The sequence below is a fragment of the Uranotaenia lowii genome, chromosome 2, assembly GCF_029784155.1.
Source record: "Uranotaenia lowii strain MFRU-FL chromosome 2, ASM2978415v1, whole genome shotgun sequence".
Classification (NCBI taxonomy): Eukaryota; Metazoa; Arthropoda; class Insecta; order Diptera; family Culicidae; genus Uranotaenia; species Uranotaenia lowii.
The window spans coordinates 351171135-351187706 of record NC_073692.1 but is presented as its reverse complement, the minus strand read 5'-3'; the positions used below and the strand labels follow the sequence as shown (position 1 = coordinate 351187706).

The following is a 16572-nucleotide window of genomic DNA, read 5'->3' as shown; positions in this document are numbered from 1 at the left end:
AATGAATTTTAAAGTTATAATGGTTGGCTTCAAATTCTAAACATGGTTGATTACTTTTTACAGGCACGCTGTCAAAATTTTACAAGTCCGAAAACTAAGAACTCACCAAAAGAAATTGGATTCAGAGTATTTTTTATTTGTCCATAAATATGAATCAATGGCCCTCATCATATCTTCAATTATATAAATAATATTGGGGGATAATAGCTGAGTTTAAAAAAAATAGAAATATTAGGTCCTGAAATATTGAAAACTTTTTAGTTTTCCTAGGAAATGCTATTCATAAAAAGAATAAAAGAAAAGTAACAATGATTAAACATCTGACAACATCTTTATCCAAAATAGTATAGACTTATGGTAAAATAGTTTGATTGAAAATAAAGACAGCACACTTGATTTGAAGGTTGTATTTTACCTTCAAGGATTCTTTACAATTTTTGCATAATTTTGGCTTTCATTCTTAAGATGAAGTGTGCATTTGGCAGTCATTTTGGGATTTTTTATAAACATCATGCTGATTTGTGAAAAAAAATCGCCAACCGATCGCTGTGTGGCTGATATTTCTAAGGTTCGAACAGCATTCGTAAACATATTTGGCTGAGCCTTTTTCGAATAAACGTTAGTGAACTTTTTTATTTCATAAAGCATGACTATGACACTTCTAAAAACTGATTGTGGTTCATAAACTTCATAAACTTCGTTCCAGGTTGAAAAAGTATCGATAAATTGTGTTGTTGTGGTTAAGAGAATTCCTCAATGACTGAATAAGTTTTTGAGAGAACTCATAGTGGATTATTTGATTACTTGTGAGATATAACCTATTTTTAGGGGAAAAATGAATTGCAATATAGGGTGATTTGAATTCTGGTATCTGAAAATTGAACATGGCATTTTTTTAATAAGTTTTCTGATGGTAAGCATAAATCTTGATAACTTCCTGCAAAATGTTTGCTTTATATCCCGCACAAACCGACAATCCCAAGTTTTTCTGCGGAAATAGCTTGAATAATACGATAATTCCGCTGAAATGACTGGTCGTTTTGGCTACTGCTACCGGTGCTACTTTGTATCACTAAATGGAAAACCCTTCAGTTGAACTGCTGCCATTTTCCATCGTTTGTTATCTCTAAATCTGTAGAGCTGTAAAGGTTCACCTCGATAGTTTAGCAACTCTCCTACACGGTTTCGCAACTCGATGCCGCCAAAAATAGAATGTTGTATGGTTATTTCTGTAACTCATTCCATGTCTCTTTATTCCATCTCTTTTTTCTCCATCTCCAACTTCGCCCTGCACCCTCATCCCATTCGGAACCAACCGAAAAAAAACCATGGCGTGTTGGACCCGTCATCACCGCTGCTGCTTTGTAACACCGCGAATTACACTGCAAAACAAAAACAACCAACATCATGTGTGTTGTTGTGACTACTACTTGACTTGAATCCGACCCATCGAAAATAAATGATCGATGAAAACAACTCCCTCACAATTTTTCGGTCTCGACTTTGTATGTGCGGTTATAAAAAAAAAAACAAAAACCAAAAAAAATGGGTGAAATGGCAAACTTCTCCTGTGGTACATGTTCACTGCACTAATTCTATTTTCGTACAATAAACCACCACCACACCCACCATGTTATGTGTTTAACAACAACAATAACAACAACAGAGCGCACAAACTCTCATCCCCAATCGAAACCGCACGTGGTAAAACAAGGGTGGCGTCAGAGACGCCCAGAGTAGTCATAACATCTCATCCCGCAGAATGAGGAAAGGGTCAATGTGCTAACCTAACACACCGTCGGAATTGAACCAAAACAAACACCAAACACCGAGAAGAGTAAAAAAAAGTTCGGTATCACCAAAAAAACGCAGGGGAACACATAACATCATACCAGCTTGACTTTAGAAAGCGCCGAGAAACGCGAACAAGATTTTGACGATTCGCTCCCGAGAGGAGCAAAGTTCGCACCGGGCACCGGCGGAAGTGGACGACCGGAACCGGGGAGAGCCCAGAAAGTGGGCGGCAGGTGGCGGCATCGCCGGCAAGATACGTCCGGAAGGCGGCGCCGTCGTCGTCGTTGGTGGTTGGTCGTCGTCATCGTGTCACAACAACAACTGTTCGGAGCAGCAGCAGCCGCCGGCAGCCAAGGGAGCGTCGTTTTTGTCGAAAAAGAAACCGAGCACCGGCACCAGGTGCTGCTACGATCCGGAGGGCTGCACCAAGTGTTGTTGTTGCTGTTGCTGTGGTGGATGTTGCGACCAGGGCCAGAGGCAGGAGCAGCAGCAGAACCATCACCAGAAAGCGACAAACCAGCAGCAGCATCCGCCGCCGACCAGATCCAGACGCTGGAGCAGTGGCAGTGGCACCGGAGCACAGAGAACTTTTGCTGCCGTCGCCGCCGCTGACTGTCCAGCGGGGTCTTCGGCGGGACCGCGGAGGTCCCAGAGCGGTGGCACCGGGGGCCGGGATCTGATGAGTATGGAGACAACCCATCTGGTGACGGAATTCATTACGCACACCGGAGCGAACGCGCAGGACGCCGTCAGCTGCCTGAAGTCGTGGGAGTGGGATCTTAAGAAGGCGCTCATCGACTATAATGGTGAGTAGAGATGAATGGATTACCTTACTTTCGTAATTTGTATCCTTTTGGTTTGTTGTTGGGTGGAATGAGGCAGAACTAAAATTAAGATGCTTCTAAGAGCGTCGTACTTCAATCAATTTTAAAGTTTTTATCTCTGGTCAGAAAATTGGTCTTGTCAGAGACTCAAGGGTATTTTAGAAGATTGGAACAGTTATTTATGAAAAATTTAAATATAAATTTAAATATAAAACTGTATGCTGTGCAACAAACGCATAGAGAGTGCTTTTTCTAGCAATTTACGTTCATTCTGACTCTCCGCGCCCTTAACTCCATGCAAAATAGTGAGAAATTTTCTCTCGTCCGGGAGAGAGAACTTATTCTTAACGTTGCAAGAGACGATAAATTTGAATCGGAATGTACAACTTATCGAGAGCAAAATTGAAGTTGATAAGCGCTAGTATAGTGTTCGTGCGGATGAAAATCTCTCTCACGGGTGTTTTAATCGGCAAATTGGAGGATAGCGATTTTTGGATTCCCTGAGCCTTAACGACAGAAGGACCTGTCTCTACTTCTAACGACTCAAGGGTTGACCTCTGTCTTTAACTATTCGAGGTAAGCTACAAGCATCGAAGCACCCTTTTTTTCCTACTCGCCTGATTCTAAGCGAAAAATTCATCCTACACCTACTCAAGTGAATTCTCCGGTGCTGGAGGTCGTTCTATCCCTAAGATATTTCCCGACAGTGAAGTTGTCCTACGTAATGCTTTTGATGACATCGTTGAATCTCGCTATGAAATGTTACTTTTTCTATCTATAACGATGCTTGTGTTGTCCTTTTCTCTTCGAACATCCTGTGCACTACATGCACTAACGCTACGAAGTTGTGCCTTGACCGCAAGCGGTGAAAATGTTGGCACGAATCTTCGCGAACCTTGACCAATAGTACACTTAGTGTCCACCTTCCAGGTGTCTCCTTCTCGTTGGTATTACTTCATTAAACGTCCGTGATCAGTTAGGAGCTGTGCTATGTTAAAGTCTACTGCACTATGCTTTCTCTCTAGCCAATTCCTTCGACCGAGGTGAGACTATGGGACCTTTTCCTCTCTTAGCTGTCCCACAGCTGCTTCCATTTGGTCATCGAGGTCTCGCTAGCGTGTTGTGTAACGTAGGATGTACCTACGTCCTACTCTGAACCGGAATCAGCATGACTCCCGCCATTACGCTTGCCGTTTCCGAAGATACAGTCCAATACACCTTCAATACGCCTTCAAACCCGCAGCCTCATAAGTCTTGTATATTCCTAAATTGCCGCAGGTTTCGCTTTCCGAGAGCCGCTCTACCGTATAAAAGGATCGATGAGGTCAAGCTCGAGAATACCTTCTCTGCATAGTCATTCTTGTACACACATGCTCTACGTGATTTTTGAAACTAATCGTTCCTCGATCATCACACCTTGGTACCTATTTACGCATTTGAACTCGATGTCGCAAAGTCCAATAGCAATAATACATGATTGGGTTAACGTAAGGTAGCAAATCTAGGCCCAGCGATAAACAAGACACAGGCTTTTAAAGCGCAGCCGTACCTTCACTGTCGCAATTGCCAAGATCGCTGTACTTCCACGATAAGAGAGCTCGACGTTCGGAGGTCAACGTTGTACGCTGGCAGGTTTATTGTCAGAGTTCATCTATGTTATGTATTGCAAACAAGGCCGTGTCGACCCATGTGGAACGCTTGGTGTAAATTCTATGCCATCATTTCCTCGTTGGTCATAAACGGTAGCTGGTAAATGTGATCATAGACTGTCCAACTTACGCTGTTGAAGGTGTTCCTTACGTCGAGGATGGCAACCGCGCAGAAACGTCCAATCTCCTATCAGTTAGGCTAGTTCTGTAGTGCCGTATCAGCTGCAACCAGTAGACATATCGGCCGTCCATATATGCAGCTGAGTGCCCTGTTTCTCACTATCCGATACTCCGGGAAATACCCTGTCCTCCATATATTATTGCAGCTACGATCAGAACATTCCAACGATCGTAGCCTTCATTGAAGCGTATAGAATGCTCTATGCGTCATGAACCTCGGCAACTTCCACAGCCATTGGTAAGCTGGACATCGCCCATACTATAGTACGACTTTTCTCAGCATGGTCAGACCGCACAACTCCACGTTCTTCTTCGTGTAACCTTCAAGAATACAGTTGACCATCTGCTTATCCAGAGTAAAGGTTGATACGGTCAAAATTTGGTCAAGGGAAAACGTGTGTAAATCGGTGGAATCGTTTATTTAAAAAATCTAATTAAATTTCTTTTTCAAGTTTAATAAGTATAAAGTTCAGGAAAAATATTCAGTAAGGCTTCCGCTTTTCCAAATCCGAATTGCCGGACCTTACGACCCCTGCCATCAGATTTTGAACAGCCACATTGTCCACTGCTGCTCGTCCTTAGCAGTTTTTTGGTCTTCTTTAGGTTCCGCTTGACAATAGCCCAGTATTTCTCAATTGGGCGGAGCTCTGGCGTGTTGGGAGGGTCCTTGGGAACCACTTGCACGTTGTTGGCGGTGTACCACTCCATGGCCTTTTTACCGTAATGGCAAGATGTCAAATCCGGCCGAAACAGTACGGAACAACCGTGTTTCTTCAGGAAAGGCAGCAGACGTTTATTCAAACACTCTTTCACTTAAACTTCTTGGTTGACAGTCCCGGAAGCTATGAAAATGCTGCTTTTTAAGCCACAGGTACAGATGGCTTGCCAAACCAAATATTTCTTCGCAAACTTTGACAGTTTCATGTGCTTGAAAATATCTGCTACCTTTACCCTTCTTTTTGCCGTATAAAACTCCTGTCCCGGAAGTTGTTTATAGTCGGCTTTGACGTAGGTTTCGTCGTCCATTACCACACAGTCAAACTTCGTCAGCATCGTCGTGTACAGCCTTCAGGATCGCGCTATGGCCGTCGAATTTTGTTTATCATCGCGATTTGAAGTCGATAGCTCGGCTCGTTTTTTGGCTCGATGCACGTTTGTGACGATACACCCAGCTTATTTGCGGTATCTCGGAGAGAGAGGTTAGGGTTTCGCTTGAAACTACCGGCAACTCTCTTTGTCGTTTCAGCGGCTTCCGGTTTTCGATTTCCCCCTGATCCAGACTTCCTGGCTGTCGACAAACGTTCCCCAAACACTTCGGTTGATTTGGCAACTTTTAGCGATTTTGCCAGCTTTGCGTGCGAGTAGCTCGGAGCTTTTCTTCCTTGGACGGCATTTTGACAACTGAAGAGTGAATTCCAAAATCAAAATAGGAGCAACATTCTACACACACACACACACCTCAAAATGAGATGTGAAAATGAGTTATCTCATTATACACCTGACCGCTGCTCAACTGCTACGTCTAAATCTCGAGGAGCTTTCGATATGCCTTCGAAAAAATAAGAACCTTGCTTTGAGTCCGTCTTGGAACATCTTTGTACCTGCAAGTTATCACATTTTCAAAGGTGGTGAGAAGTAGTAGAGAAACATGAGATATCAAAGAAGGAAAGGACATAAGCTATAAAGATAATAAATTTCTCGAAAAAGATGCAACGGCTCACCGAAAGGACTTGAACCCGCAATTTCCGCTTCAGTATACTGGCGTGTTAGCCAATTTCACCACGGTGAACGTGACGAAGTCTGCTCGAAACCGTGAGCAGCACTTATTGCTTCTTCATATAACCTTAAGTAACGGCAAACCCGAAAGAATGAACCATGTGCGCGCTCGGCTAAAATCCCGAGTCACGTTAAGCGTGGTGTAATTGGCTATCGCGACATTGTAGTGAAGTGGAAATTGCGGGTTCAAGTCCTGTCGGTGAGCCATTGCACCTTTTTCGAAAAATTCATGATATTTACGACTTATGTTCTTTCTTTCTTTGATATCTATGTTTTTTAATACTTTCCATCATCTATTTTGTAATTTTCAGTAAGTTTTTAGATTGTAAAAAGTGTAGTAATTTTGTTGAAGACGTCAACATCGTGGAAGTTTACTATAAAAAGTAAGAAGGGTTAAAAATTAACATTTTCAGTTTTTAACAATAACTTTTCCAGTCATAGCTTAGACATGCAAAGCAAGTTTGAAAGAGTTAAGTGTTTTACACTTATAGTTTCTTAGAGTAACTTTTAAAAATATGCCCAACCATCTTTAAAATGGTAAGCTACATTTGTACAATGAAAGCCTTATTTACAACATAGAAACTTACTTTCAGAGGTGGTTAAAATATTTGAAATCTTTCTAGAACCCAGTAGATTTCGAGCATCGAATAAGTTTGTTTTAAGAAAATCTTTTATTTCTTACAAAAAAAGTTAAGCTGAAATGAGAAAGCTTAACCTATATGCTCTTGAGCAAATTCAGTAATATCAACCATTGATCAAACTTTTAAAAATAAAATAAGAAATTTCAATTTTGTTACTAACTTGATCCAAATAAAAAAAAATAATTTGAAATTTGGCTTTTGAGAAGACTGCAATAAATAGTGTATATAATACATCAAGAAAATATGGAATTCTCTGCAGATTTTTACATTGAAATTAGAAGTCTCTTTATCAATTAGTATTTTATTAATAAACAAATCAATTCCATAAGTAAAATCATGTGGATAATTTGACTTTGCATTATACGAAATTTGTAAATGAAACTCAAAATCAACTTAATATTTGAAATTTTCAACTGAATTGTGACATTGATTTAAAAATTTAAATTGTAAAATTAAATCAATAAGTTTGCGATCTCCTGCGACTTGCGTCTTCTACGAAATACTTTTTTAATATTTTCATATTGGTTGAAAAAATTATTTACAAGCTGAATATGAATCTGAATTTAGAATGTTAATTCTGAATCGGAATTCTGATACCTTAAATTCAATATTTAAATTATAAATCTGTTTCTAAATATCAATATTATTTCTAAAATGTAAAAACGCGATCGAATCTAAATTCCAGATCAGAATTTTAAATACAGTTTATTGCATTACTTTACGTTAAAAATATATCAAGAACTGAAATTTGTTTCATAGTCTTCAATCATGAATTTAAATTAGTTATTCTGAATCCGATAATTGAATTAAAATATAAATTTTGAGTGAAGAACCTGATTCTGATTTTCTAATCCTGGATCGAAATTTGGAATCTTTGTTATATTTGAATTCTTCGTACGAATTAAGTTAAGAAACTTCAAATCTGAATCTTAAACAAAAACGCTGGATGATTTTTAATTTTCTTTATTCATACTATAAATTATTATTTTCTTAATATTGTAAATACACATGAGTTTTTAAAATCATGAATCAAGGATTTCAAAGCAACTTTTTATTACTATTTACTAATGGTGGTTCTAACTAAAAATCAAGAATCCTAAACATGAAACTGAATCCGATTTATAAAAATAGAAAAACAATTTTGATTTTGATAATATTTGAAACACCAGAACCTCCGAAATAGGTTTGATCTCATTTGAAATTTAATATTCAGATTGTTACTCTTAATAACCTTACTCAATTATTAAAATATGAAATAGAATTTAAAATTTTGAGTAAAGTAATTTTATTTTAGCTTTTTCGGTCTTGAATATAGATCAAACAACGGTAGTTTTTGATATACCCGACGTTTCGACCAGTTTTGTTGGTCTTTTTCAAGGGAATTCCTGGACCTCCATGGAAGGAAAGGGGGAAATTTAACTCCCAAAGCAGATACAATCAACATCTGAGCGCCCTCACCTGAGAGGCTGGGATGCAACTACTTTTGATACCCCTCCTGGTTGATCACAGTCAAGGTTGCCGAAATCACAGAAAAATCTATAATTTCACACAATTTTCAGCAAACTTTCATCATAGAATTTGAGACACAGAACACAGAATTTTAGAAATACTCACAGATTTCACGGAATTTTCAGATTTTGGACGAGTTTTCAAAACTTATTTCTTTATGATAATATAAATATTGAATTATTAACATTCAATTTAAAAAATAACTTAAAATTCTTTGTCTTAAATATTATTTCTTGAGTAAAATGTTAAAAAGATTCAATTTGACATTACTTTTGAATGAAATTAATGGAAAAAGTACCTAAGAAAGCTGTCACAGAATTTTTGGGTAAAATCACAGAAACTCAGAATTTTTTTCGTCAAAACTCAGCATTTTTTTTCGGCAACCTTGATCACAGTCGGTTGTTTTGGCAATTCTAAAATAATTTTCCAGATACCTTATATATTCTTGGTAAATCATTACTAGTAAGGTTTATAAACGTAATCTTCAGCTGTGCTAGCGGATGCGTGTTGATTGTATCTCCAGTATGGCTACTTCGCTGGAGAAACACTCACGTTAATTGCGAATTATCTGTGAAAATTTCCTGAAAGGATAGAAAAAAATCTGTAAGGTTGGCTGTAAGAAGGCCATATTGGTAGATCTTCAGCAAAAACCATGAAATGGTTATTTAGCAACCATGAATGGTTACTAAAAAATGAGCGTGTATTCCCCAATTTGACCCATTTATAGCGTAACATTTCACAAGGGCAAAACTAGCTGTTTGCTCGAAACGAGAATAACGCGTTTGAAATTTCAGAACATCTACTCGGATCATATTTAAAAAAAATCGATAACTTTTTGTTCAAGAAAATCATGAAATGTTAATTACATTTACTTATTGTTCGTTGATTATCAAGAACTTTATCTTTTTTCACTAAAATTAAAATATTTTCGAGTTTCGCCTGGCTCATTTTTGATCTCGAGACGCCTGCAAGTTCGCCCAATTGATCGGCCGTTTTTGTTTTAGTTTTGGGTCCTACACGAAAAACCAATTAGGCCGCTTTCTCACGCAGCTACGTTTATTGGCCCTACACGAATAGAAAAGAAAACCCATCTTGAATACGCGTAACTCCAAATTCTTACGGAAATGCATCAACAAGAAGTTTCGCACAATTGAATTTTATCAATAATTTGAAAGTTGTAATTGAGTTTATGATGAAATCGCGTTTATTAAGTAAAGTGCAAACAAGTACATCCAGAATGTCAGTTTACTTGATTTGTTTACAATTGCCAGTTTCGCCCTTATGAAATGTTACGCTAGTTTTGACCAAATTTGAGCGTCATTTTAAGGACTACAGACCATGGCGTTATGAAAATTCGGTTTAACCTTTGAAATTCTAGATCTCGACATGATGGATGAAGACGGGCGGTTTCAGTTCCTAATAATACAGAAGAACCTCATTCCACCACAACCAAATCAATTTCCAATCAATCAGTAGTTGCAAATTTGTTAATAAACAATTTTCTTTTTTCTCATTCCATCGCTCGCCGACAAATTGATGGACCTGCTACTTTTAAAAAAATCACCCATGGATACCACCATCGATTGTCGTTTACTATCGTAATCACTGCACAACAAATAGATACATCAACTACCGAGTACTTCAACAAGAAGAACGACAATGAGATATTAATGAAAGCACAAATCAGCGGTGGTACCAAAAGTAGCATCATCAGCAAGAACAGCAACATCAGCAATACGATTCCCTTATCGGCCAGATCCTTCCCGTCACTGCTGCCCGGCTCGGGAACAAACACGATGACGACATCATCCATGCTGCAGCAGCAAGCTTCCCCGGCTTCATCGAGCATCACCAACAACAGCAGTTCATCGTTCGGCCATCAGCAGTCGCTACAACAACCTCCTCATCACTCCACCAACAGCAACGGACTCGGAACCGGAAACAGTCTGTTGCATCACCATCAATCTCATTCGAGTGGGCTGGCGTTGCCGCCGCCATCGATTCACCACCATCATCATCCGCCGATTGGTCCACGGACCAGTACCACTAGCAGCAGCAATTTTAGCACCGGCAGCAGCAGCGGCATCGGAGCTGGATCATCTTCCAGTCATTACACAACCACGACGACCGCCACCAGCGGCCTCAGCAGCAGCGCCGGCAGCCACAACGGAATGCTCAAGCCGGTGCTCACCAAAACCGACTCGATTGACATTTTTGACTGTACGTAGACTGTGTGTTTATGTTTTAACAACATATATGGGGAACATTCCTTCATGGCTTTAGGTTTAGTTTGTTTTTTGTTGCCTTTTCTTATCCAAACTTGGGTTCCGAAAGTTATTGTTTTTTTTTCATATTCACCAGCAGTGGTTCGGTTTATTTGTAAACTTGTCACATCCCCAAAACCTGCTCATCGCCAACATCGCCCAACATACCTCCATCAATGTTTGCTAACAACGGATTAGGACTTTCTCATTTACTATAGTAGAATCTATCGGCAAAAGGAAAACAGTATATCTGTGTAGAGGGGGAATATGGGCAAAGTACACCTTTCAAGAAAAATATTGATTTCTATTTTCTCTCGCATTGGAATGAGTCTACGTATGGAAAATAAATACATATGTATATGAGCTGAAATTTCTTTTCTGTTGGTTCTGGAAATTGCATCAAAATTTTGTCTAGGATTTTGTAGGGATGGATCATCTGAGAGGATGAAAATCCCGTACGAAAAAAAGTAAGGAAAAAAAACATAGTAGAAATGATTTGGGTTATACCGTGAATCCGAAAATTAACTAACGACGTACCTACCTGTAATTTTTTCCTGTATTTTCTCAATGTTTTACTTGTTATAAATTTACACAATCGAGTGTTCAACCTTACATTTCTATTGCAGTAAATTTCAGGATAGATCCTACTTTAACCAACGCTCATTATGCCTTCATTAATGGTGCTCATACTGCCTCGGGGGGTTTCTCATTATGCCTCTACAGTGACTGGTTTTCAGCTTTCGGCAAAAATTTTTAAAATGCATTTTAAAACGTTTTTATCTACTTTTTCAAGTTTCATCCAATTATGCAATAGACTATTTGAGTGTCTGGACACGAAACAATGATTTAATTTACATATTACAGCTGTTCTCTATGGTTAAATAAGCATTTTCCTTAAGGTGGCCATTATGCCCCCATCTCCCCTATCAACCAAAATCAAGAAAAAAAACTGAAAAAAATTTTTTTTCATCAATATTTATCGACATATTTTGAATCGTATTTAAGGCTTCCAAAAAACCTTTCATGGTTATTTTTATACAACAAGCTAAAAAAATTTTGTTTTGGAGACGTTTGTTTTTTTTTATTTGCCTTATTAATATAGTGTATTAATCCGGGCAAAATCTGGGCATTTTTCAAAGAAATTCGGGCACCCGGGCCGGGCCGGACTGTTCCCAAATTTTGTATTAACACTAAACATATCGACACTTTGTATATACCTATTCATACCGCGAGCGGTCAAGACGGCAAACACTATTTTCGCTAAAACTCCCTTGTTTCTCAACCAATTTTCACGAAATTTATAGTTTTGAAAAGCTTTTAATTCGACTCAAATATGTTCCTCAGACAATTTTCAGCTACAATCAATTATTTCTAAGTTATTTGAAGTTCAAAAAAAATTTTATGAAAAAACATGCCTCAGAAAATAGGCTGTATATTTTTGTCAAGCATCACACCGCCAATGCAGTTACACCACTAGAACCGGTATGAAATTTGCTTTCTTTTGCATATAGTTTTAAAGCCTAAACCTTACGATAGCATACTCAAAATCCAGTGCAAATCTGAATTTAGGTGTAGGGATTGTCTCAGAAAATCCCAATTGATAAAAAGTTCGAAAAATAGCTCCCTTTGAAAAGTCGTCATAAATCATGTATCGCGTATTTTAAAAATCTAAAGATGCCAAAATGTGACAAATTACGTCAACTTTCCAATTCAATTTTTAAAAAATTTCTGCTGTAACAGGAACAGCTTTGGCGGTTGATTGATTGAAAAGTACGGGTTTTACACAACTTTTGTACATTTTTTTGTAGCCATGATCTTGGAAATTTTTTAAAAAAATATTCCATATGTGCAACATATAGCTTCTAACTTCAGCTTTCTGAGGCACTAAGTGAAATTTTTTTTCTATCACTTTATAACTGATTTACAGCCTATTTTCTGAGGTATTTTTTTTCATAATTTTTTTTTTTAAACTTCAAATAACTTAGAAATAATTGATTGTAGCTGAAAATTGTCTGAGAAACATATTTGAGTCGAATTAAAAGCTTTTCAAAACTATAAATTTCGTCAAAATTGGTCGAGAAACAAGGGAGTTTTAGCAAAAACGGTGTTTGCCGTCATTTGACCGCTCGCGGTATGAATAGGTATACCACATGCGTTATTCGAAAACCGCAACACATAAAAAAATTTAAAAACGCAAAAATACTTACATTTTGTAAATAAAAATAGTCCTGTCGTTAAATTTAAGAAAAAATATTTATATAAGGCGTAATCATCGTTAAAAATTCAAAAACCGTCATTTGACCGCCTCCGGTACGTTTAGTGTTAAATATCCAGGCAAACCCGGATAAAACTGAGCAATCTGGTAACCTTATTCTAGATACTTCATCCTGATTCTAAATTTTAAATCCTGATCTCGGATCATCGATTCTGATCTAACATACTAATGCACCCGTATTCTGATCCTGAGTCCATACTTTGAAAACCTAATTCTGATCCTGAATCCTTGGTCCTGTTCCTGGAATATGAATCTTGATCTAATCCCGGATCCTGTATCCAGATTTTTTTTTTTTTTAAATAATTAAAATCTACAGTTGTGTTGAGTTCCTTTTTAAAACTATTTCACAAATAATTATCTCATTACAATTACAACAATCCTTAAACAGTCCAGATGATTAATTCCTTTTCATATTACATTTTTCAATGTTGCTTGTCCTCTACATACATTTATTCAAGTTAAATGTTTTTTTTTTAATTTTTAAAAAACCTAATCTACATTACAAGGCTCCAAACTACTGAGCCGAGAGAGAAAGGTTTTTAATGTTTTTTCTGCTGATTCGATTTCGATCTGGCTCTTGTAAGTGCACTTTGTGCCTCCAAAAAACTAGGCGAAGATGGTACATTGATTAATCCAGAATCAGATTCAGTCGAAGTTTCGGATTCACTTCTGTTGTTCGTTTTCAATTCTTGTCTACCGCGTTTCGACCGCTTAAAATGTTTTTTCGTCTCTTCCGTCGCTGCACCTTTTCCATGATGCTCTGCATCATCAGTAATTTCCAGAACATCCGATGGCTGCTCAGTTTTTTACCGTTGCTGCTTCCTTCATCTTCTCCAATAACCAGAATTGGCTCACTTTCCTCCGAGATCTCTTCTTCATTTCCTGTTACGGATGTTTCGTTCGATTCAGCCACGTGAATACCTTCTCCGGCACTGATTCAGATTTTGATCCTGTTTTTGAATCCAGATTCAGATTCAGATTTTGATCCTGTTTCTGAATCTTAAATACTATCCCGGATTTTGTTTCCGGTTCACAATGCTGATTCTGCATCCTGATTTCGACTACTGATCTTGATCATTGATCCTGATTATGATCTTGGACCCTGTTTTTATTGACCATAAATAAAAGAAAACAAAAAAACCCAAAGCTGACTCTTGAACTTAATCTTATTATCTTATTATTGATCCTGATTTTGATCATGATCTCGGATTCTCAATAAACTTTTTTCTCGCTCTTCTTAGCGTTTCACAAAATTTAAAATCTTGCTTTGATCATTCTTAAATTCTGAAATAAATTCGGAAAAGAGCTTCAGAGCTTCCTTACTACGCGATTTCCCATATATTTTTCAAAGAGTTGTAGTTTTTAAAAATTGTATATCGAATTAAATAAGGAATAGTTTAAAATAATTAAAAAAAATCTTTAAAAAAACTTGGCTTTCAGGTTGAACCGGAAGAAAAAATACAAGAATAACTACAAACACCTTCCGTAGACCTCCATACATTTTTCAGTAAGTAGAAAGTGCCTTTGACACTGCGCGCTACTTATACCCTCCGCAGGGTTTTCTTCAACAATGACAAGAATTTCACAACTGAGTAACTTCACTACCACCAATTGCTGAAGTAGGTTCGGCAGATGCATTCTACAGCAAATAAAAATCCTCAAAATTTGTTTGATGAATTCTTAAACATGGTTATGGCTTTGAAGCATTTTAAAAAAGTCCGGGAACTTTTGTGTCCCCCTGTATATAAATGAATTTCTGTCTGTCTTTTCCCTTAAAATTCGGAAACTACTTGACCGATATGCTTGAAACTTGGCAGGTGGGTCTTTTGAGTCCGGGTTCCTATAAAGGCTTAAGACCCCTCCTCTTTACTAGATAGGGGAGGGAACCTACCAAACAAAAATGACATGTTTGGATAACTCGAGAACTGCTGATGCAAATGGAACCTAGTTTGGCATTGAAGTGTGTTTGGGTACAATAAATGTTTCTATGAATATTTGGCACCCTTCCCTACTTCTATTTACTATTTGGTAGATAGAAAGGCGGCATCTTATAAGTTTTGCCTCACTCGAAAATTTATCAAGGGAATGTAACCAAATTTGGCATGGGATGGTTTTTTATACGAAAAACATTTTTATGATTATTTAAAATCCCTTCTTTCTGGCTGTGGGATCATAGCATTGAGGATATAGGAAGGGAGGAGGAGGGCTTCCATAAATTTCCATTTGCATAACCCTAGAATCTATCTAACAAATGGCCTACCTTGAATAAAAGGCCTTTAAAGGTCTGAAGTGAGTTTTGGTGAATTTTCTTTCACTACCTTAGACAGTCGTTGCCGTAATATTTTTTCTAATAATAAAAATATAGATTATATTAACGATTTAATTCATTCAATACTTATCTGTGCAAAGATCATGATCCGAATAATAATCAAAAAGGTGTTTCAAAAGCATTCATATGAATCGACAGTTTGCATATAAAGAGGCGGAGTTTACTTGGCTCCTTGGTAACATTTTATTTTATTTTTTGAATAACGTTCACACACACATAGGATATCAGTGAAACTTCAAGTTTCTTTGAAGAGATCTTCTTTCCTTAACTCTAAGCGTACATTTTTCGAAGTTATTATGGCTAGCATCTTACAAATACTAAAACCACCAGACCACAGAAAGTGTACTATGTATGCCATGACCGGGATTCGATCTCATGAACTTTAGCGTAGATGACTTGAACTCTAACCACTACACCAAAGCCGCTGGAATTTTGTTTCGATTATAGTCGTTTTACCTTTTTTTATCGGGGACTTTATATCAACGTTGCAGTTGGCGGGCAGTTATTAAAAAACTTATCCGTTACACTGTGTTCGATTTTTACTCTTGGCCTCGAACTCACGAATATCGGCTAAGAAAGCAACTGACTTGCCAACTGAGCTACATAACAAGCCCAACATATTATTTGATACCGTAAAATGTCTTCGGAAATAAAACGTTTTATGAAGTAACAAATTTCGTGACGTAAAATACATTAGAGAAATTTAATTTGTTACCCTACTACATGGCCGTAGGAACGGGGGGGGTTTTGGGGGTTAAACCCCCCCCCATGAGGGTCCATAAAAGCAAGCGAAGTTTTCTACTTTACACTCAAAATTTAGAATTTATAACAAAATTATTATAACAAAGCAAAAATAACAATCTCGACTAAAAACTAATGCCAAAACCCCAAAAACCCATCCCAAGTTCAAAATTCTGCTTCAGTTTTTCAAAATTTTCTCACTTATTCATAAAAATTCAGGTATTATTATTAAATTCAAAATTAAATCAAACCCATTTCGGTGGTTTCTAGTTCCAAATTTATTTAACTAAAGTTGTATTCCTATTTTCGTATTTCGGATTCTGCATCCAGTTTAGGATACTTTATTTTCAGTTCGAAATATCATCAGAAATTAGTAATGAAAAGCTGCTTTGAAACTCTGGCTGAAATTTGGTTTTGCATTTCATATCAAATTTGAACACTGATTTCCGAAAATCATATGCAATCATGAGTTGAAAACTAGATTCAGATTTATCATTTGAAATTCAAATTTTCATTAAGATTCGCAATACAGATAAATAATAAATAATTTTAATAATGAATTTAGATTAAACCAGAACAACTAAATTTAA

At 37.3% G+C, this 16572-nt stretch overlaps 1 protein-coding gene across 12 annotated transcripts in view; it reads left to right on the top strand.

The window, feature by feature from the left end:
* The window catches only part of LOC129749939 (OTU domain-containing protein 7B-like), a 109419-nt gene that overhangs the window by 76171 nt on the left and 16676 nt on the right, over positions 1-16572 (top strand). For 11 of the 12 annotated variants that reach the window (XM_055745085.1, XM_055745084.1, XM_055745083.1 and 8 more), the window contains exons 3-4: positions 1667-2600; positions 9994-10593. In XM_055745085.1, coding sequence (XP_055601060.1) covers positions 2474-2600; positions 9994-10593 — 727 coding nt within the window. In that variant the 5' untranslated portion in view covers positions 1667-2473. The remainder of the gene's footprint in view (positions 1-1666; positions 2601-9993; positions 10594-16572) is intronic. The other variant, XM_055745089.1, reaches the window with a different exon arrangement.